At 59.5% G+C, this 21,277-nt stretch overlaps 2 protein-coding genes across 8 annotated transcripts in view; one reads left to right on the forward strand and one right to left on the reverse strand.

Annotated features, from left to right (window-relative positions):
- MMEL1 (membrane metalloendopeptidase like 1) overlaps window positions 1-12,902 on the forward strand; it is a 36,098-nt gene extending 23,196 nt beyond the window's left edge. For 2 of the 3 annotated variants that reach the window (XM_004425506.3, XM_087445826.1), the window contains 15 exons: window positions 244-378; window positions 458-547; window positions 5,511-5,647; window positions 6,014-6,107; window positions 7,619-7,747; window positions 8,230-8,328; window positions 8,834-8,917; window positions 9,313-9,416; window positions 9,664-9,722; window positions 10,202-10,321; window positions 11,235-11,368; window positions 11,500-11,565; window positions 12,144-12,239; window positions 12,618-12,694; window positions 12,783-12,902. In XM_004425506.3, coding sequence (XP_004425563.1) covers window positions 244-378; window positions 458-547; window positions 5,511-5,647; window positions 6,014-6,107; window positions 7,619-7,747; window positions 8,230-8,328; window positions 8,834-8,917; window positions 9,313-9,416; window positions 9,664-9,722; window positions 10,202-10,321; window positions 11,235-11,368; window positions 11,500-11,565; window positions 12,144-12,239; window positions 12,618-12,694; window positions 12,783-12,882 — 1,524 coding nt within the window. In that variant the 3' untranslated portion in view covers window positions 12,883-12,902. Of the gene's footprint in view, window positions 1-180; window positions 379-457; window positions 548-5,510; window positions 5,648-6,013; window positions 6,108-7,618; window positions 7,748-8,229; window positions 8,329-8,833; window positions 8,918-9,312; window positions 9,417-9,663; window positions 9,723-10,201; window positions 10,322-11,234; window positions 11,369-11,499; window positions 11,566-12,143; window positions 12,240-12,617; window positions 12,695-12,782 lie in introns of all 3 variants that reach the window. The other variant, XM_087445827.1, reaches the window with a different exon arrangement.
- A 1,307-nt stretch (window positions 12,903-14,209) lies between these two features.
- PRXL2B (peroxiredoxin like 2B) lies at window positions 14,210-17,646 on the reverse strand. Of its 5 annotated transcripts, none has more exons than XM_087446963.1 (7): window positions 17,492-17,646; window positions 16,860-17,064; window positions 16,123-16,174; window positions 15,476-15,539; window positions 15,304-15,379; window positions 14,898-15,016; window positions 14,210-14,466 (listed from the first exon to the last, which is right to left on the reverse strand). In XM_087446963.1, the coding sequence occupies exons 1-7, from the start codon at window positions 17,552-17,554 to the stop codon at window positions 14,227-14,229; spliced, it is 819 nt and encodes a 272-aa protein (XP_087303089.1). In that variant the 5' UTR covers window positions 17,555-17,646; the 3' UTR covers window positions 14,210-14,226. The 5 variants fall into 5 exon arrangements, with proteins under 5 accessions (XP_087303089.1, XP_004425562.1, XP_087303090.1 ...); XM_004425505.3 differs by having other exon boundaries at window positions 14,210-14,389; window positions 17,492-17,645; XM_087446964.1 differs by lacking the exon at window positions 16,123-16,174.
- Between the last annotated feature and the right edge of the window lie 3,631 nt (window positions 17,647-21,277).

The raw sequence follows: 21,277 nt of genomic DNA on the forward strand, positions 1-21,277 counted from the left end.
GCCTGGGGAAGTGGGCATGGTCCACCCACAGAGCTGGCAGCCCCTCCGGCCGGCTTGTCGGGGAGTGTGAGTGACAGCGAGGGCTCCGGCCTGGGAGGGCAGGGTAGTCTGGAACACCCCCATCCCAATGAGCATCCTGGGGGTCTGCTTTGTGTCATACACCCACCCCCAACCCCACAGAGAGCTCCATGGGAGCCAAGGCGGCCGAAGCCGCCAGACTCCATCCTGCGTCCTTTGGCCCAGGTGCGGGAAGCCTACCTGCAGTTCATGGTATCGGTGGCCACGATGCTGCGGGCGGACATGAACCTCCCCGAGAACGGCCACCTGGTGTGGCAGGACATGCTGCTGGTGCTGGAGCTGGAGACGAAGCTGGCGAATGTGAGACTGTGGCCCGTGGGGGCGTGTCCTGGGGCCCGGCCGCCCCCGCCCCCGTGTGACCACTCAACCCCTGCTGCAGGCCACGGCCCCCCAGGAGGAGAGGCACGACGTCACCGCCCTGTACCACAGGATGGGCCTGGAGGAGCTCCAGAGCCAGTTTGGCCTGAAGGTGAGGCCCCAGCCGCCCACACGGTCCCTGCCTCTCATTTAAGCCTCAAAAATATGCCCATCCCCAAGCAGGGGCTGTGGTCACCCAAACCGGGACATTTTCACTCCAGGACAGCAGGCATCAACTGGGTTGTCTGGGGACACGGGGACACCCCATCTGTGACGTGGCTGCTGTGACGACCCCCGTTTTCTGAGCAGGGAACAGGCTGGGAGGGGTTGCTAACTTGCCCGAGTTGGGGAGACCCCCACCCAGGGCGCTCTGTCCCCAAGTCCTGCTCAGAACCCCAGCCTGGCTCTGCTCTACCACTTTGCCTGCCCCAGACCCTGGGGCCCCCCAACCCCCTGGCCAGGCCTCATGCTTAGGGGCTGGGGGCAGGGCAGAAGCAGCCCACCCCAGGGAAAGGGGAGCTCAGCTTTGCATCCCCCTGCCCCAAACTCATTCAACTGGCCCTGACTGCCCTGAGTAGCCAGGCTTCTCGAGGGGCCTCCTTCTGCAGAAGGAGGGGCAAGATTGCGGCTCTAGCCACCGCCAGCCGTGGCAACGAGGCCCAAGTCAGAGGGTGGAGGGTGTGGGCAGGGAGAGAGCCAAAGTCAGATGGCAGAGGGCACAGGCCACGATGGAGTCGAAGCTGGAGGGAGGAGGACAGGGGTGAAGATGGACCCAGAGTCAGAGGGAGGAGGACAGGGGTGAAGATGGACCCAGAGTCAGAGGGAGGAGGACAGGGGTGAGGACAGACCCAAAGTCAGAGGGAGGAGGAGAGGGGTGAGGACAGACCCAAAGTCAGAGGGAGGAGGACAGGGGTGAGGACAGACCCAAAGTCAGAGGGAGGAAGACAGGGGTGAAGATGGACCCAAAGTCAGAGGGAGCAGGACAGGCGTGAAGATGGACCCAGAGTCAGAGGGAGGAGGACAGGGGTGAGGACGGACCCAAAGTCAGAGGGAGGAGGAGAGGGGTGAGGACAGACCCAAAGTCAGAGGAAGGAGGTCAGGGGTGAGGACAGACCCAAAGTCAGAGGGAGGAGGAGAGGGGCGGGGACAGACCCAAAGTCAGAGGGAGGAGGACAGGGGTGAAGATGGACCCAAAGTCAGAGGGAGGAGGACAGGGGTGAGGACAGACCCAAAGTCAGAGGGAGGAGGAGAGGGGCGGGGACAGACCCAAAGTCAGAGGGAGGAGGACAGGGGTGAGGACAGACCCAAAGTCAGAGGGAGGAGGAGAGGGGCGGGGACAGACCCAAAGCTCCTCCCTCCTGACAGAAGATGTAGGGTCTGGAGCCAAAGAACAAAACAGGAAAACTCGGAGGGCCCCGGCCAGGGCTCACGGCACCTGGTGTTCCGGAAGGCTCTGTGGTCCCTGAATCCTGCTCCCCTCCTTGGCGCTGGTCCCCATGGTGGCCTGCTGGGACACCCCTTCCCCAGCGCAGCCCAACAGCTCGCCCCGCCCCAGCAGGCACTTGGTGGGGCCAGGCCCTGCTCTGGCGCTGGCTCCGCCAGGGAAGGAAGCAGGCAGACCCTGCCTGGAGCGGTGCTCGGTGCAGGAGGAACAGGAAGAGGAGAGGCTGCGGGCAGAGTGTGTGAGGAAGCAGGCAGGGAGCGGCCGGGGCAGGCGGAGAGGCTGCATGGGGACGCTGATGCGGAGAGGAGCCTTGGGGGGAATGCATGGTCCAGACAGAGGGACAGTGGCCAAGGTCCCCAGGCAGGGCCTGCAAGGTGGCCGGATGGGAGATGAGGCCAGGGAGGCGAGGGCGTGGACGGTGGCGGACCCCAGGGCACTGGCGTTGACGCTGTGTGAGAGGGGTTTGGGGCACAGATGGAAGGGGATTTGACTCTCATGTACGAGGGTCTGGCTACCGAGGAAGCAGGCTAAAGGGGACAAGGACGAGAAGCAGGGAGGCTCGCCAGGAGGCTGCAGGGCCCCCCAGGCGGGGGGGTGGCAGCCGGGATGAGGGGCAACGGAAGTGGTGAGAGAGGTGGCTTCTGGGTCTATCTGGAGGGTAGAGCCAACAGGACTTGCAAATGGGCTAAATATGGGAAGGGAGACAAAGAGACTCACGCGGCCTAAAGTTGCCGCGGGGACGCACGGGAGCAGGTCGGGTGGTGTCCAGGAACCCGAGGTTTGGGGTGTTTGGTTTATAATGTCTTATAACTCTTAGCATTGCCACAAAGTGAGCACATCCACAGAGCCCCTACTCAGATCAGGACCTAAGCCGCTGCTGATGCCCCTTCACGCCCCTTCCCCGCCAGCCTCTCCAGAGCAGCCACGGCCCCAACTTCTCCCACCATGAGCGGTGCTCGCCCCATCGGGCTTCTTTTGTTCCACATGGTGTGGGTGAGACTGTCTCACCGTCATCCCTCCTCATCTCACGGCGGCATGGGGTGATCGCCACTCACCCTGATGGCCGTAACCTCAGTTCTAAGAACTCACAGCGGTGATGCCCCACTCTGCTCTTCCTGGAGCTCTGGGTCAGTTCTGGTTCTGGACTCTTCTGAAGAATGTAGCAATGCTCGTTCTTGTGCACGTCTCTTGGCATGCACGTGTGTGCATTTCTATTAGGTTTGCACCTGGAATGAGCGGCCGGGTCACAGGACAGGCACGCATTCAACTTTGGTAGATAATGCCAGACCTTCCCCTAGGTCACTGCAGATTCATGCTCCCCGAGAGTGCTGCGCTCAGGGTGTCCCTTCCTTTCCTCTTCGCCACGCTGGCACATGTGCTGCGGAATTTCCTCTGGGCTGAATCTGACTTTCCCTGACAGCCAGTGAGATTGAGGACTACTTCATGCTGACTGGCTACTGGCGGTCCCCTCTCGTGAAGTGTCTGCTCAAGTCTCCTGCCGTTTGTTCTGTTGGGACATTTGCCTTCTTCTCGTGGATTTTTGGAGTTCTTGATACATGTTGGCTTGACCCCTTGGTCAGTTTACATGTAGCAAACATCCTCTCCACCAGAAGCTTTCTTTTTCACTCTCATAATGGTTCTTTTTATTTTCAAAGGAGGTTTTAAAGTAGTCCAATTTATCAACTTGTCAAAGATGGGTCAGCCTTTTCTTTATGGCTGGTGTTCTTTGTCCTGCTTAAGAAATCTTTGCCTGCCCCCAAGGTCGCTTAGGTCCACAATCTACCTTGAGTCGATTTTTCATATGGAGTGTGGTGAAGGAACTGTTTCATTTCTTCCTTATGGATGTTCAGATGATCCAGCACCATTTATTGGAGAGACTCCCCCTATAGCCACTGCTCTGCATGCCACCTTTGTTAAAAATCAAGGTTCTGTCTGTGTGTCTATGTGTGTGCCTGTGTTCATGTCTGTGTGTGTATGTATCTGTATGTTTGTCTGCGTGTCTGTGCATATGTGTGTGTGTTTCTGAACTCTCTTCTGATCCATTGGTCTCTCTGTCTATCCATGTGCCAGCCACCCACTACGTCCACTGCTATAAATTCATGACAGGTCTTGATATCCGAGAGGGCAAGTCCAACAACTTTGTTCTTCAAGAACATCTTGATTACTCTTGGTCTTTACATTTTCTTATAAAACTTAGAGTGAGTTAGCCAGTTACACACACACACACACACACACACACACACACACACACACACGAACTGCTGAGATTTTGATAGGGATTGCTTCAATCTAAGTATCAGTTTGGGGAAGATCAACCTCTTTACAATGTTGAGTCTTCTGATCCATGACCCTGATATGCACTTCCATATCTTTATGTTTTCTTTCATTTCTCTCAATAAGTTTTATAGTTTTTTATTTCAAAGCCTTACATATTTTTCATTAGATTTATTCTTAACGTGTTTGGTTTTTTACATTATTGTAAATAGTATCATTTTGTAATTTATCCTCTTATTTGTTGCTAGCATACAGAAATACTGACCTTGTATACAACAACTTGACTCAATGCATGTATTAGTGCTAATACTTTATCTGTAGATCCTTTCAGATTTCATGCACACAAAATCATGTCCTTCATGAAAAATAACAGTTTTTATTTCTTCCCTTTCAACACTTACTGATTTTATTTGGTTTTCTTGTCTTATTGAAGTGGCTAGGACGTTCAGCCTAATGTTGAAGTCATGACAGTAGACATCTCCTTTCCTTCCTGATCTCAGAAGTAAAGCTTGCAACATTTCACCATTAAATTTCACATTTGCTGTAGAGTTCTTTGCAAATGTTTTGTAGATGCCATTTATCAGATTATAGAATTTATCTTCTAGTTCTAGTCTGCTGAGAGTTTTTATCATGAATAGATAGCAAATTTTATTAAACGTCTTTCTGTATCTATTGAAATTATCATGTGATTTTCCTCCTTTATTCAGTTATCATAGTGAATTACATTGCTTTGATTTTCAAATGTGACACCAAACTTGAATTCCTTGAGTAAATCTAATTTGGCTGTGATGTATTATCCATTTTATATAGGTATCCAATTGCTAAGATTTTGCTTAGAATTTTTTTTTTTTGATAATCATAAATGAGACTGGCCTCTTATTTTCTCTTCTTGTAATATCCTTATTTTGGTACTAAGGTTATTCTTGGCCTCATAAATCAAGTTGAAAAAAGTTGTTGCTTTTTCTCTTCTCTGGAAAGTTTAAGTAAGATTGGCAGTTCTTAAATGTCAGATAGTATCCACTGGAAATTTCTATGTGGGAATATTTTAAATTAAAGGCTCAGTTTATTACATATAAAACTACTTATATTTTCTATTTCTTCTTCTGTCATTTTTGCTAAATTCTGTTTTTCCAGGAATTTTTCCATTACACTTAGGCTTTCAAATATATTGGCATAACTCTTATCTTTCCAGTCCATAGGCTCTGCAGTAATGTCACCCACCTTTTCCCGACTCTGATTATCTGCGGCAACTCTCTCGTTTCTTGAACGTTCTTTGGTGCGGGCTGGGTTTCTTGGATGCCCAGGACTGTCTACCTCTCTGTCTCTCCCTCTTTCTCCCCACTCCCTCCTTCCCCAGGGATTTAACTGGACTGTCTTCATACAATCTGTGCTGTCCTCTGTCAAAATCAAGCTGCTGCCAGATGAAGAAGTGGTGGTCTACGGCATCCCCTACCTCCAACATCTTGAAGACATCATTGACATCTACTCAGCCAGGTGGGGCCGAGGGAACGTCCCAAGAGGCCTCAGTGTCTTTGCCCCTGGTCTCACCCCGCCCCCATCAGCTCCTCCTCTCAGGAGAGGACCCCATAGAGCATTTGCTCTGAGGTCTGAGGGGCAGGAGGGGGTTAAATTTTAGTGGCGATGGAGGCTTACATCGAGGGGAGGGGAGATGTGAACCCCTCCTTGGGCATCTCAAACTCCCAGGGGCGGACAGGCTGTATCTAGGGGGCTCTCTTGGAGTTTCTCCACCACCCTGAACTCCCTGCTTGGGTAGAACCTGCTGGCCAAGGGCCCACAAGCCATATCCCGCCCTGGGCCAACACCACTCCTGTTCCGCCCCCGCCCCCGCCCTGGCCGCAGGACCCTGCAGAACTACCTGGTCTGGCGCCTGGTGCTGGACCGCATCAGCAGCCTAAGCCAGCGATTCAAGGATGCACGCGCAAACTACCGCAAGGTGAGCCGCAACCCAGAGGTAGCGCCTGCCCCCGCCCCCGCCCACGCCTGGCCGGGCACTTGTTCCTCGTTTATGATACTGAGCGCCAGCTGGGGGCCGGCACCGAGGTCCACGCTGGGGTCAGAGCCAGGAACGAGGCCCACGAGGCACCGGCCCTCTTGGGGCAGCCAGACAATAAGCAGTCAACAAACCTGAGATCTGCTGTTTCAAAACCAACAAGGAGGACGTGAGGGGCAGCAATGAGGGCAGGGAGAGCCTCTCCATGGAGGTGACCCTGAGACCTTACAGCAGGAATGACCCAGACATGAAGAGACAGGGCAGATTCCCAGAGAGCAGAAACAGCTAGTGCAGAGGTCCAGAGTCAGGGACCCCAGGGCCACGTAGGGGAAACGAAGGAGATGAGGTCTGGGAGGGAGGTAGTGGCCAGCAATCGTGGGCCAGACCAGGGCACGGATTCGATGAGCGCTGACAGCTGCTGGGTGTCAAGAGCGGAAACCAGTCTGACGTCCTGCTCATGTGGTCACTCTGATTGCTGGAGGGGCACTGTCAGAGTGGAGGCAGGAGACCCACCGGCAAGCCCTGTGGTCCTAGTGGCTGTTCTGGGACAGTGACCAGAACATTGTCATTATCAGTGTTCTGGGTGAGAGGCTCAGAGTGGAGGCAGGGGTGATGGGTTGGACCACGGCATTGGCAGTAGATGAAGGTATCCACACAGATACGGGGGACGAGGGACCAGGAGTCAGGGGGACTCCGAGGTCTTCACCAGAGCAATGGGATGTGCAGAGGCCCTCTACTGTGACAGGGAAATGGGTAGAGCGGGCCGGGGCAGGTCAGGGCTCCCGCTCTGGCATGTTGGGTTGGAGACACTATTAGCCAAGCGTCAGGAGGGAGCTGAGTCCCAGAACGAGTCTTGCTGAATACTTAGGGGGCAGGAAACCCCACAGCCCAGGAACGTCTGGCCGGACGCTGGGCTGGCCAAGATTTGGGGCCAGGAATCTAATGGTGACACGTTTCCACCTCGTGCCCCTGCGTCCCAAGGGTGCAGATCGGCAGACATTCTCATCGCCGCTTCGGAAGTAGGAAACCGGGGCCTAGAGAGCTGGTGGCTGGTGGCCAAGCTAGACGTGGCCCCCAGGCCCTGCTCCGGGGTCAACACCAGCCTGTGCTTTGACGGTGGGGCTGGAGTCCTTGAGGGCAGAGTCTGGCCAGACAGCCAGGCCAAGGTGTTGAGGACAGAGGACAAGGAGGAACTAGGGGCCGAGTAAAGCCCCCACCACCACCCCAGGGTAAAGGCCCACACCCTTCTAAACTGCACGCTCCGTCCTCCCCACACCATGGCCAGCGTTCAGAGGCGAGTCTGAGATCATCCCATGTCCCCTGCCGGCTGCCACACGCCCCAAGGCAGAGGACCAGGGGTATCTGCTCCCCTCATAAACCCAGGGCCCCACGCAAGGCTTGGTGGGAAGTAGATGGGTAAATGCAGTGGCATGAAGGAATGCCTGGCCACACAGGCGCTGTACGGCACGACGGTGGAGGAGGTGCGCTGGCGGGAGTGTGTCAGCTACGTCAACAGCAACATGGAGAGCGCCGTGGGCTCCCTCTACGTCAAGGAGGCTTTCCCCGGAGACAGCAAGAACATGGTGGGTGCTCTGTGCTCTGATGTGGTCAGGCGACCCTGTCTGTGGCCCGCGCCAGGGGCCAGGTGCAACCTCCCAGCAGTGATGCCGGCAGGTCACATGGCCACCACCCCCCACTGTGACTCTGGGAACCCAGCGAGGGGGCCCCACTCACCCCCCAGCAGCACGTGTGTGCTCTGTGGTACAGCCGGGGGGGACACACGTTTGCCCCAGTGCACCATCAGGCGGTGGGAGCTGCCGCGGGCCTCTGGCCCCCAGCCAGCCATGGACCCCCACCGCCGATTCTGCAGGCCCACCTGGGAAAGGTGTGAGTTGTACAAGTTGTGAGTCCAGGGGCCGGCAGGCAGCAGTGGGGACCCTGTCCGGGGGGGTCATTCCCCACACCACACCTGGAGAGCCCCACAGCCAGAGCAGTGCTTTGTCCAGACCCCTGCAGAGACCCCAGTGCTGGACACCCAGGCACGAGGGCCACACACTCTCCCCAGGTCAGAGAGCTCATCGACAAGGTGCGGGCAGTCTTCGTGGAGACCCTGAATGAGCTGGGCTGGATGGACGAGGCGTCCAGGAAGAAGGCCAAGGAGAAGGTGGGCGGACAGCTGGAGTTCCACAGTCAGGGCCTCCCTCCAGGAGAGGGGAGCCCCAGGGTGGGGGCACGGGGTGACCATGAATCATCACCCACGTTAGAGACGAGGACGAGGTGGAGGGGGCGGCTGGTTCAGGAAGGGGCTGTAGGCAGAGCGGGACCGGAAGCCAAGCCTGGGAGACCCCCAGCAGCCCCAGGAACGGGTGGGGTAGCCATGGCCTTGGGGAGCAGGGTGCCAGGACTCACCAGAGGCCCCTCTGGGCCAGCGTGACAAATGGCAGCCAAGCGACTCCTCCTAGTCCTCGCCCCACCAGACCCCTGGCTGGCTGTCAGGTCTGCAAGTCGGCCTGGGCAGAGCTCTTCCGTGTCCCATCCTTGTTAAACCTCCCACAGCCTGCAAGGAGGGGCCGAGTCCCGTAGCCCCTTACCCATATGGTGGGGGGCAGAGCCCTTAGCCCCTTACCCACGGTGGGGTGAGCGCGGACCAGCCACTCCTCTTCCCCCAGGCCATGAGCATGCGGGAGCAGATTGGGTACCCCGACTACCTCCTGCAGGAGAGGAACAAGCACCTGGACGAGGAGTATTCCAACGTGCGCCCCACCGGCCAGGGGCCCTGCAAGAGCCCCCCACCCCAACCCGATCTTCCCCTGAACCAGCCCCCACGGACCACGAGCTCTCGATTACCTGGGGGTGGTGCTCTGTCACTAACTCAGCCTGTCACTACCTCACCTGCGCTGGGGAGGCTCTAGCGTTACCCTGTTATGGATGGGGAAATTGAGGCCCAGAGGGACTAAGGAACTTGCTCAGTCACAAAAACAGGCAGAGCCAGGGTTGCCCCCCAAGTCCACCTGCACTCAGAGCCTGCTGGCCACATCCGAGTCCCGAGGCCCTTGCCCAGCACCCTGACCTCCCCCCTGCCCCGCCTGCCCCGGGCCCCTTGCAGATCCCACCTGCATGCCTGGCAGTGACCACCCCTCTCCTGTAGCTGAACTTCTCGGAGGACCTGTACTTTGAGAACGGTCTGCAGAACCTCAAGGCCAGCGCCCAGCGGAGCCTGAAGAAGCTTCGGGAGAAGGTGGACCAGAACCTGTGAGTGGGCTGGGGGCCGCGCCAGCTGGGGAGGGCGGCTGGCTCTGACTCAGGGCCCTGCGCCCTCTGCTGCAGGAGCCCCAGGAAAGAGCCAGATCTTTGGACTGGCCAGGACCCTGCCTGGTCGTCGGCCGCACTGGTCCCATGGCCACTATGGCATGGGGCCTCATGGTGGGCTCTGGCCATCTGGTCAGGAGGCAGGGCTCCAGGAGACTTGGGCTCCAAGTGAGTGGCTTGTCTATCACAGCTGGATCATCGGGGCCGCCGTGGTTAACGCGTTCTACTCCCCAAACCGAAACCAGATTGGTATGTTCACCTCTCCCCACCCGCCCCAATCCCTCCAGTGCCAGAGGAGAGCTGGCAACAAGCGGCCCCCCACTCCTTCCTCCTGGGCCCCACTAGCCTGTTCTCAGAAGAGGAGTAGGTGCCACCTCTCCCACCTGTAGGAACTTCACCCCGTCACCCCACCTGTGGGGAAGTTTCACTCGTGGTCTGTGAGCAGGGTGTGAGGGTTTCAGGGGCGGGTAGTGGGGGCAGCAAAAACCCTTTTCTGGAAGGCAGCACGGAATGGTGGAAAGAACCCGGACTCGAGTCTTGGGTCTGCCACTCACTGGCCCTGCCCTCTGAGCTTCTGAGCCTCCGTTTTCTCATCTATGAAGTGGGCTGTGTGGCATCACCTCGACCTCCCCGCCTGTGGGATTAACTGCAGGACTCCTGGAGGTCCTGGCACACCGGTGTGCTCACTCACAGCTTATTCTTTGTCCCCCACCCCGACCCCGGGGCAGTGTTCCCCGCTGGGATCCTCCAGCCTCCCTTCTTCAGCAAGGAGCAGCCACAGGCCTTGAACTTCGGGGGCATTGGAATGGTGATTGGGCACGAGATCACCCACGGCTTTGACGACAATGGTAGGGAGCTGCCTGGGCAGTGAGGGCTACACCTCCCAGTCACACACCCCCTCCCCTCTCCACTGAGCAGCATCCCTGAAAGGGGACTGAGGGCCAAGTCGGGCCACCAGGAAGGGGCCCTGGAGCTGTCCATCCAACCCCTTCATGGTTTGTGGGGACACTGAGGCCCAGGGCATGGAAAGGACTTGCCAGGGCCCCAGGGAGCTACGGTGGCAGAGGAGGTCTTGAATGGCAGGCTCGGTCACTGTCCAGCACTCCTGCTCTGGGCAGAGGGATGGAGGAGAGGGCACGAGAGCCTGAGCGCTTGGTACCGACTCACCTCATTAACTGGCCACTCCCTCCCTGGGCCTGTGAAAAGGGAACAGTGGCACTGCCCGGCACACCTGGGAAGCTCCAGGTCCTGGCCTGACACGGAGCCTGGCTCAGTGTCATTCCAGAGCAGCCAGCATGCTCTAGCCCAGGGATGTGCTGACCCAACACTCGGACCTCCCACTGCCGGGCGGGGCCGCCCTGCCTGGGTCTAGTGGCCTGTGACCACGCACAGGGGCTCCAGCTGCAACCCAGGAAGCTGGTTTTCCCACAGGGCTCAGCCATTGGGACCTCCTGAGGGCAACCTGGTCCCCAGGGGCATATGCTCCCCTCACCTGGGGTTTAGAGAGTTTGGACACCAGGAAGGGTCATGAAACCACAGTGCCTAACCTCTGGGGTGACAGGGAAGACCACCGAAGCCCTCCCTCTCCAGGGGCCTGAGCAGCCCCTGACACTGTGCCAACTCTTGCGAGCAGGCCGATGCCCTTCAGGGCCCATTCTCTGCTCACAAACATGAGCTTTAGATCCTGGGGTTCCCAGGAGGACACCTGGGGTGCGGGAGATGGACGTGCGGGAGAGAACCAGCCTCTCTGCCCCTGCCCAGGGCGGAACTTTGACAAGAATGGCAACATGCTGGATTGGTGGAGTAACTTCTCGGCCCAGCACTTCCGGGAGCAGTCAGAGTGCATGATCTACCAGTACGGGAACTACACCTGGGACTTGGCGGACGAGCAGAATGTGAGCGAGCCGCCACCAGCACAGCCCCCTGCCCGGACTGACCGCACCCCAGTCCTGGCCCCGGGGAAGGGGAGGGGAGGGGAGGGGAACCAGGGCCCCAGCTGCCCGGCCATCCCGTCTCCTGTGTGCAGGTGAACGGGTTCAGCACACTCGGGGAGAACATTGCCGACAACGGAGGGGTGCGGCAGGCGTACAAGGTGGGCCCCTCGAGGAGGTGGGGGGTGGGTCCTCAGTGTGGCAGGGACTGCCCCGTCCCCAGCGGAGGTGTATCCTGCGACCCTTCTCCATCTGCATGGGGAGGCAGCGGTGCCCTGGAGGAGCCAGCCTGGCCCTGGGTGGGCGGGCACCATGGCTACTCTGCCCACATTTACCCCAACCTTAGCTGGAGCCTCCACACTCTGGGGAGGCCCCGGCCGTCTCCAGTCACTGCACACCCTCCGGCCCCAGCAACACCCCTGTGCCTGCAGCCTCAAGCACTGGGCATCAGAATTCCTTCTAGGTGGGCACCGTGTGGCGGGCGGCCTGGGCGGGGAGCCCCCACAGAGCCCAGCCAGTGCAGGCGGTCAGACGGCCACTGAGTAATTAGGGTGGTGAGTGCCTGTCCCTGGGGGTGCTCAAAGGGCCTTAAGCTGCAGAGGCAGGCCCTCCACCAGGGGCGGCTGTGGAGCCAGACCTCCATTCTGCCCGGATCTGAGGACTCCACAGTCCTGGCCAGGCTGGCGCTGTCCCCAGGAAGGAGGGCAGGGCTGGGCCCAGCACCCGTTTGGTGCCGCAGGCTTACCTAAAGTGGATAGCAGAGGGCGGCAAGGATCAGCAGCTGCCAGGACTGGATCTGACCTACGACCAGCTGTTCTTCATCAACTACGCCCAGGTAAGAGCCATAGTCCCCATACCACTTGTCCCCCGAGAGCTGGAAACCAGCTCCCCACTCATGTCTTCGGAGGGCCCACACTATGGGGTGCCTCCAGGGGTACCGTGGGCAGGCAAGCCAAGCAGAACCAGAACTAACAGGCCTGGAAGGCTTCCTGGAGGAAAAGGAAGGGCCGGGGGTTGGAGCTGGGGAGGATTCATATGTGGCTGTGGAGGAAGGGGAGGAACCTGCCAGTTTCCCTATCCCACATCCTGAAAAAGCAGCCTGGGACTGGCGGGACTCCTCTGCGCCCAGAGAGAGAAAAGACCACTGCCCCTCCCGCCACCCCAGGCCCACCCCTCCCCCAGCCCCGCAGCCACGCCCCTCGTGCGCCCACAGGTGTGGTGCGGGTCCTACCGGCCAGAGTTCGCCGTGCAGTCCATCAAGACTGACGTCCACAGTCCCCTGAAGTACAGGCAAGTGAGCCCCGCTCCCCCGCCCCCCGCCCCCTGCCCCGGCCCCGGCCCCGCCGGTGCTGTTTCAGGCCCCTCCGTCCGCCCGCAGGGTGCTGGGCTCGCTGCAGAACCTGGCCGCCTTCGCGGACGCGTTTCACTGCGTCCGGGGCACCCCCATGCACCCCCAGGAGCGATGCCGCGTCTGGTAGCCAAGGCCGAGCCGCGCTGCGCAGCCCACGCCCAGCCGCCGCCCCGAGGCGTCCGGTCCGCGCAGAGACTGTACAGCCGGCGGGGAGTCCCTGACGTGCGCCCCGCAGCCCGGGGCGCAGCCGCCGCCCCGACACAGACGCGCGGGGTGAGCGTGGCAGGGCCCGGTGCCCCCGCACGCCCGCCCGCAGGGGTCTGCGCCACCCCATCACAGCCCTGTAGACGCGTGTCACTGTCTTCCGCCCACTCTGCAAAGCGCGTCCTCGTCAGATGTCCACGAGCTTCAGACTTGAACTAAGTAAACGCTTTAAAGAAGTTGGCTGCCTTGTGTGTCCAGGAGGGCCGGGGGTGGGCGGTCGTGGTGGCAGTGCCCCAGAGGCTGTCCCCCAACTGCATCTGGCTGTCCCCAGGGTCCTTGTGCTGGGGACACAGCAGTGACCAGGATGCCCACAAATGCCGGCCCCCAGGGACCACTGAGCCCCCAGGGGTAGGGGCTACTGAGCCGAGAAGGAGCTGAGGGGGAGGCAGGCGGAGGAGATCCAGGAAACCTCAGCACAAAATCTGGATTTGGGGTTTTGTGTCACTGGAAGCCAATGGAGGGGTTAAACCACAAAGGGACATTGTCACCTGCCTGGAGGTTTTAAATGACCACTGAGAGAAGAGCTGGGGCAGGCAGAGGGTGGGGGGATGCAGGGAGGCAGCTAGGAGGCCACTGTGGTCATCCAGGCCCGAACCAGGGGTACAGGGAGGTGCTGAGAAGGTCATCTGAACTGTTCAGAGCAGAGCCCCTGGAGAGGCTGGGGGCGGGAGTTCTGCTCTGGACCTGTTAGGTTCCAGGGTCCTGTTTCCCCCTCAGGGAAGGTGTTGGGGGAGCTGGACATACCAGCTGGGCACAGCAGGGTACAAACGGCGATTCTCACATCAGTGAAGGTCCACCCAGCAGACTAGCCCTTTCCTTGCGTCTCTGAGTGTCCACCAGACTCCAGTGGGTGGAAGCAAACCCTCTCCTTCCTGGAAACCCAGTTAGCTCCCACTGGACATGAATGCTGACCCCGGCCCCTCCAGGCTGGGCTCCATCTGGGGCCCAGGGAGGTTCCCGACCCTGCTCCCTCGTTCTCAGATGGAGCCCAGCCCCATTGTCCTGTCCCACCCCTGGGCCTGTCCTCAGACCCCTGACTCTCATGTGCCAGAGAGACTACAGGAGTGCGTCCCCACCCCCAACCCAAAGGACAGCGATTCTCCTGATTCTCCTAGTGGGGAAGATGACGCCTCGGGGCCCACAATTGCCCCACAGGCCCGGAGGAAATCAACAGCAATGGAGACCAGCGCTGCCCAGAAACTGAAGTTTAATGCTTGTTACTGCCCTCAGACCAGGCAGAATTCAATGTTCCAGCCCAGAGATTCCGGAACGAGTCTTCACATCCGACTCCCAGCACGCCCCGGGCAGCAGATGTCTCCCAGATCCTCACAGGCCTGGGACCTTCACCTGGTGCATGCTTCCTCGTCACACTGCAGAGACAGCAGGGACCCATCAGGCCGGCCACACTCCCCAGGGCCAAGAGCAGCTGGGCCCACCCACCGGCAGTCTGTGGACCAAGCAGAGGAAGGAACATGCTGGACGCTCCCCTCCACTCGGGCACAGGAGGGTGGCCACCAAGACCATGCTAATGCCGGCTACAGTCACTTAGGACAAACCCCAGTCCTCCCGAGGATGAGAGGACCAGCTGCCCTCCACCCTGAAGCCCCCAGGGAATCCACCACCCTCAGTGGCTGGGGGGGGGGGGGCCTGCTGTGTCTGCCCATCTGGTCACCCTGCCCCTGGCCCCTCACTGCTCTCAGCCTGTTTCTCCTCTGCAAAGTGGGGTGACAATGACATCCTGGGGCTGTCGTGAGCACAAAGTGACCTAAAGCCTGCAAGGTCCAGCTCAGCATCTGGCCATGCCAAGCATTCAGCCCAGGCGAACTGGGTGCAGGGAGGTGTTCTTAGCCAGCAGTGCCACCCCGAAGCTGAGCTCACCTGGGGCGGCGCACTGGCCCTGACCTCCACGGAGATGCCCAGGGCCTGCAGGATGCTCTCCTGGGGGACGTAGTCGCCCGGGGACTTCTGAACGAAGTGTAGCAGCACTTTGTCACCACCTGCAGCAGCGGGGAGGCGGTCAGGGTGCCCCTGTGTGCTGGCCAGCCATGACCCCACCCAGTCACGGAGTTGAGTGAGCAGATCTGGCCACACCCTACCCAGCTAAGCCAACTCTCTGAGCCAGGCTAGATCAGAAAAGGAACCATGACGAGATCAACGAACCAGAGAGAGGGAGGAGGGATCAGGGCATGGTCACCAAGTTCAGCAAGACCTTCCCACCTGAGGATGTGGCCCTGGCACCCCACGTGACCAGGCATTGGCCCCTGGTGCCCCTCCCCCAGCCCACCTTTGGCGATCACCAGCAGCCCTCCACTCTGCAGCAGGTCTCCAGACAGGTTCCCTTGGATGCCAAGAGCCTTGGCCTGGAGGGAGGGGAGCAGGCCCAAGTCAGCCCTAGATGGATTCCCCCAGGGGACTCCCACCACTCTGAGTCCCACACGATCTTGGCCATCACAAACCTTGGCAGCCACATCACGCACGGGCTTCCCCAGGGCGGCCGGCAGGATGCTCAAACTGTTGTACCTATGAAGACACACCTGGCTTGTCCAGGATCTTTGGCAAGACTGAGCCCCAGCACCTGCCCCCAGTCTCCACAAGACGCACAGACCAGTTCCCAGAGCAGGACCCCCGCCTTCCATCTCCCCAGGAGCTCAGAAGGGGCACAGGGCAGCCAGCCCAGCAACAAGCCCAGCCTGACCCATGGAAGCACTTGCCCAGCCAGGAGCAGCTGCTGGAGCCTCGGGGCACTCAGCCAAGGGGCCGGGCAGGCCTGCATGCACTGGGGCCCACGCTGGGTGAGCCCAGGGATCTGGCTCAGCTGGTGCTGCCAATCAGGCAAGGCAGCAAGCCTGTAGCACAGGCACCCAAGGTGGCTGGGATGGCCCCTGACTGGGGCACTAGGCTCCCAGTCCCCTCTGGTGGGCTAGGCACTGCTGCCTGTTGGGGGTAGGTCCTGGGTGAGAAGCCTAACCTAGAGCAGCCAAGAGAGAACATGGTAGAAGGGCTGGTGAGAGCGGTACATGCCACCAAAACCTGCTTGCCTAGGGAGAGGGCAGCAAGAAGAACAGGAATAAAGGAGCAGTGGACCCCCCCGCCCCACACCCACCGCTTGAAGCCCAGCTCTTTGTAGAACTGCTTGCTCTCGTCCAGATACAGCTCTGGAAAGCAGAGGCCACAGGTGTGTGTCTCAGGTCCACCATCACCCTGCTCACCCTCCTGCATCCAGTCCTCTGTCCACCCTCGGTGCCCAGCTCACCCACCCAGGGCTGGGAGGGGCAGAGCACGGCTGAGTGTCCCCACTGTTAGAGGAGCTGAGGCCCAAAGGTGACTGGGAAAGGGAGGAGCAGGACTCTCCTCTGTCACTGGGCTCAGGGCTCTGGAGGGCACATCCTGGTGCTTGGGGAGGAGTCCCAGTGGGGGTGGGGGACGGGCAGCCACAGCCTGGGCTCTGGTCCCAGCTACTCCTAGGAGGAGCAGGGGGAGTGGGACTAGTGAAGTTCAGGGTCTCATCTAGAGTGACCAAAGGTGGTGGTCAGAGGGGACTTGCAGCTGACCCAGTAAAAACTCTTGGTCCTGATTTGAGACCAGACCAGAGTCACCACTGGGCCCTGCCACACTGTCCGTCTGTCCACAGTGGGGGAGACATCATGGCTGGGGGATGGGATGTGGGTGAGGGCCTCAGCTGGAGGGAGAGATGAGGAGAGCTGACACAGGAGCATATGGAGGCAGCTCCTGGAGAGAGAAGGGTCAGGGCTGGGCAAAGGGGGAGCCACCAATGCCCCGAGCTTGTGGTAGGGCCTCAGGGCCGCTGCGGTGTCGGGGAGAGGCGGGGAGGGCAGGCACCTCCCGAGAAGTAGCCGCCGTCCAGGAACTCCTGCAGGCCCAGGGCCTCGGGCCCTACGCCCACCAAGCGCACGCCGTGCTGGTCCAGGAGCCCCTTGAGGCTGCTGAGGTCCCGGGCGATCCAGCGACACACCATGCAGCCGAAGCGCCGCAGGCCGGCCACCACGCATGTCTGCTCCTGCCACAGGCTCCACAGCTCCACGGCCTGCGCAGGGGCGGGTGAGGGGTGCCACGGAACCACCCCCCGCTCCCCCAGCCTCGCCGCCCGTCCGGGCCCCGCGCCACCCGACCACGGCCCGCACCCCTCACCCCGGCTCCGCCCCGCGCCACCCGACCACCGCCCGCGCCCTCCCCCATCGCCGTGCCCCGGACCTCGCGCTACCCGACCACAGCCCGCGCCCCCAACCTCGCCGCGCGCCCCAGACCCCGCACCACCAGACCACCGCCGGCGTCCCCCAGCCGCGCCGTGCCCCGGACCCCGCGCTACCCGACCACCGCCCGCGCTCCCAGCCCCGCCGCACGCCCCAGGCAGCGCGGCTAGCACCGCGCACGCCCAGCCTGCACCCCCAACGACCTTCACGACCCCCCTCGCCGGCCCCGGATGCTGCTGCCAGGACACCGTCCGGCCTCACCTCCCCGGTCACCGCGTGCTTCAGGACACACGCGCCCACGCGGGCAAGGTCCACGGTGCTCATGGCCGCCGCCGTCCCCGGCTCCCCAGCTGCAGGCCCGGGTCCCGGCCGCCCCTCTCCGCCTCGGGTCCGCCAGTCACCCGCCTCCAGGCCCGGCTCCGCCCTGGCCACGCCGGGGGCCAGGCCCCTAGACCGCCCCTCCTCGCCCGGACCGGCCCCCGGCTGGCCCCGCCCCGTTCCCCGCCCACAGCAGCGCCGGGACGGCGCCGGGGCACCTCTTTTGCATATGCATGAGGCCCGTGGGCCGAGGGCGCCGCCGCGCAGGCGGCGGGCGGAGCTTGGCGGCGAGGCGCAGGCACGCGGTGCGCCTGCGCAGAGTGCCGCGCCGGGCCGGGGTGGGCCGGGTCGGGCGCGGTCCCGGCGCGTCGTATGTGGAGGGGCGGCAGCGGTGGCGTAGGGCGCGGTTTGTGGGGCGGGTTAAGGCGAGCGGAGTGGCCGCCCGTGTCTCGGCTATGTGGCTGGGGCGGGGCGGGGCGGGGCGGGGGGGGTTCCAGCTGGCGGAGGAGTCCGGGGGCTTAGCCTTTCTCCGTGGTCTTGTTTCAGCTGGAAAGTGCATGCGAATGCAGTTTTCTCATTTACACGTTTACAACACGTCCGTGTTGGCTGTTTTAATCATAAAATACTGTCAATTTCATGCCAGCTAAATATCAGCTTTCAACTCCCAAACTTTAGGTTAAACGGACCCGAAGGAGTTAGCAGCTTCCTGGGTGCCTTGCGAATCTGCCTCGTTTATTCCTCACGACAGCCTCGTAATAGCTTTCAGCGTCACCCAATTTTACCGACGAGGGCTGAGGCTCTGAGAGGCCGAGAGGTAGAGCCAAGACTTGACCCAGACGGTGTGGCCCACCTGGGCGTAGGGGCGCACCGCGCCGCCCGCGGAGCCTCTGCGCCCCTGGCACTCGGCCTCGCCCCCAGCGCCCACAGACAGCTCCAGGGCCTGGACCAGCCTGGACAAGGAAGGGGCGGCCGCCTGCCTGACACCACGCTGTATTCCGCAGGACCCCCAGTAGAGCTGGGGAGACTGACGCCCGAGCGGGCTGCTGCTGCCTCCTTAGCCTGGCCCTCGGCTTGGGGGTTCTGGGGGTGCCTGAAGGGCCAAGCACCAGAACAGAAACCGTGTTACTATGTAAAATGAGAGGGAATTCATTTCCTGGATATTGAAGGCAGGAAGAGCAAAATGAGGAAGGGGAGGCCACTCAGAGATGAATAGGGGCAGGGGAGCCCCTTGCCCACCAGGGAAGGAGGAACAAGGGGCAACATGAGGCAGTTCAGAGCCCAGGAGTGCAGCCCCCAGGGGCCAGACTGGCTGTGTGGGGAGGGGGCTGCCTCTGCAGGGCCTGGGGCTGTGCAGGAGGGGCTGCTACCCCCTAGAGAGCTGGGGTCCCAGAAGAGATATAGGCAGTTTCAGAGACACCTCCAGAAGGAGAGCGAAGTCAAGGGCTCCTCTCCTGCATTGTTTGCATCTCTGCCAGTGCTCCTGGCTCTGGAGCCTCAAGGATGCCGGCAAGCAGAGGAGACAGGGTAATGGAGTTTTCTGCCTCCAGACCCAGCGGTGCAGAGCAGAGGTGGCTGGGAGATGAGACACAATGAGAAAATAGGAGGACAGTTGGTGCCCAGGGCTTAATTTATAAAGGTGACTGAGGCCTGGGAACATTTAATGAGTGATGAGCAGGAGGGAGCAGCCCCTGCCTCAGCGAGCCCCTGCACCCAGCTCCAAGTGTCCCAGCCTCTCCAGCAGGTGGATGGGGGTCACTGTGTCCATTTCACAGGCAAGGTCTTGGACATGTGTGGCATCCAAAGTCACAGTCACACAGGACCGTGTCCTCCAGCATGCCCCATTCAGGGGTTCTGCTCATTGTTTCGGAAGGACTGGAAGTGTTCGTGGGGGACTCCTCCCTCAGAGTGGGCATGGGGACAGCCTTGGCACGCTGGGCAGGGAGCTGGCAGGTCCAGGTGAACATCAGGCACGTCCCCTAGCTGCTTTGAATGAGGAGCGGCAGGACCAGACCATCTCCAAGGGTCTTCCTTACTCGGCTATTCCAACCCAGTGCACACAGGAGATGGACATATGTATATCCTGCAGACCCACTGCCCGGCTCTTCTGTGATGGGAGTCAGAGGGCGAGCCTGGAGCCTGACCCTGGGCAGGCCACCTAACCTCTTCCAGTGTCCCCACCTTTTGGAGCCACTGGTCTCTGCTGGCATGCAGCAAGCACCCAATTATGTGGGCTGTGACCATCTCCTCCCTCAGGCACACGGGTTGTCAACCTTCCTTTCCTGCCCTGTCCTCACCCCTAGAACCAGGCTCGGTAAACATCTGTTGACTGAGACGGGGGGGGGACACAGAGAGGAGAAAAGCAGCCCCTCGGCCTCACTGGCTCCCAGACCAGAGGCGGATCAGACAGTGCGTCCCCAGGAAGGGCCCCAGGCAGGACCTGGAGGTGGAATTAGCGTGCCACAGGGCACAGTGCGCCCCATAAATGGTGCTCGAATGAATGAGAGAATAAAAAGCATGACTGAATGAATGAGGTGCATCCTATCAGGCCGGGGAGTGGCTGTTATAAACCCAGAGTTGGCAGTGTGGCCACACACCAACATTTAACTTCGTGCATTTAATGATTTCTTTGTGAATTACACCCAATGACCATGTTTGAATAAAAAAGAAAGGCCAAGGAGAAAACTCTGTTTTATTTTCCTGATGACAATTTAGGGGAAACACAAGGTTATCATCCATATTTTTCTTTTTTCTTTTTTTGGGGGAAGACTGGCCGTGAGCTAACATCCGTGCCCATCTTCCTCTACTTTATATGGGATGCCTCCACAGCATGGCTTGACAAGCGGTGTGTAGGTCTACACCAGGATCCGAACCAGTGAACCCCGGGCTGCTGAAGCAGAGCGCACGGACTTAACTGCAATGCCCCTGCAAAGGCCCCCCATCCATATTTTTCTATCACGATTCAGAAAATTTAGAGTTTTAGCTTTTACATAGAGGCCTATGGTCCCTTTTGGCTTAATTTTTGCATGTGGTGTGGGTAAAGGTTAAGATGCCTTTTTGCCCTTTTGATTATCCTTATTCCAGCAACTATTGGCTAAAAGATTACCTTCACCCTGTTGAATTACCTTGGCATCTCTGACAACGCTCTAGTGATCACATAAGAATGGGTCTGTTTCTGGACTCTGTCTCTTCTGTTTTATTGATCGATTGGCATTCCTCATGCCGGTACCTCCCGGGCTGGGCCTGTCAGGCTTACACTGTACGTCCTTCAGGTCGGCTCTTCCTTTTCAAGATTGTTTTGCCCACGATAACTCCTTTCTGTTTTCACACAAGTATAGAAAGTCAACTTGTCAACTTCTACAAGCAAGCCTGCTGGAGTTTTGATTGGGATTACATTGAATCTATAGTTAGTTGGGGGAGAATTGACATTTTACCAAAATCCAGTCTTCCAATTTATGACCATTGTACCTTTCCATTTACTAGGTCCTCTGTCACCTCTCTCAGCAGTGTCTGCACACATTCTGTTGAATTTATCCCCAAGTGCTTCATGTTTTTAATGGGAATGTGTTCTTGGTCTTTTAAATTTCAAATTCCAATGTTTATTCTAAAAACTATTGGCCTTGTGTCCTGTGACATCACTAAATAAACTGTGAGGTTCACATAGCCTTTTTGTAGCTGTCATACGACTTTTATATACATGGTCACATTGTCTGCAAAGAAGCAATGATTCCC

Source organism: Ceratotherium simum, chromosome 22, assembly GCF_057802395.1.
Source record: "Ceratotherium simum simum isolate JZ-2026a chromosome 22, ASM5780239v1, whole genome shotgun sequence".
In the NCBI taxonomy this organism is placed as follows: domain Eukaryota; kingdom Metazoa; phylum Chordata; class Mammalia; order Perissodactyla; family Rhinocerotidae; genus Ceratotherium; species Ceratotherium simum.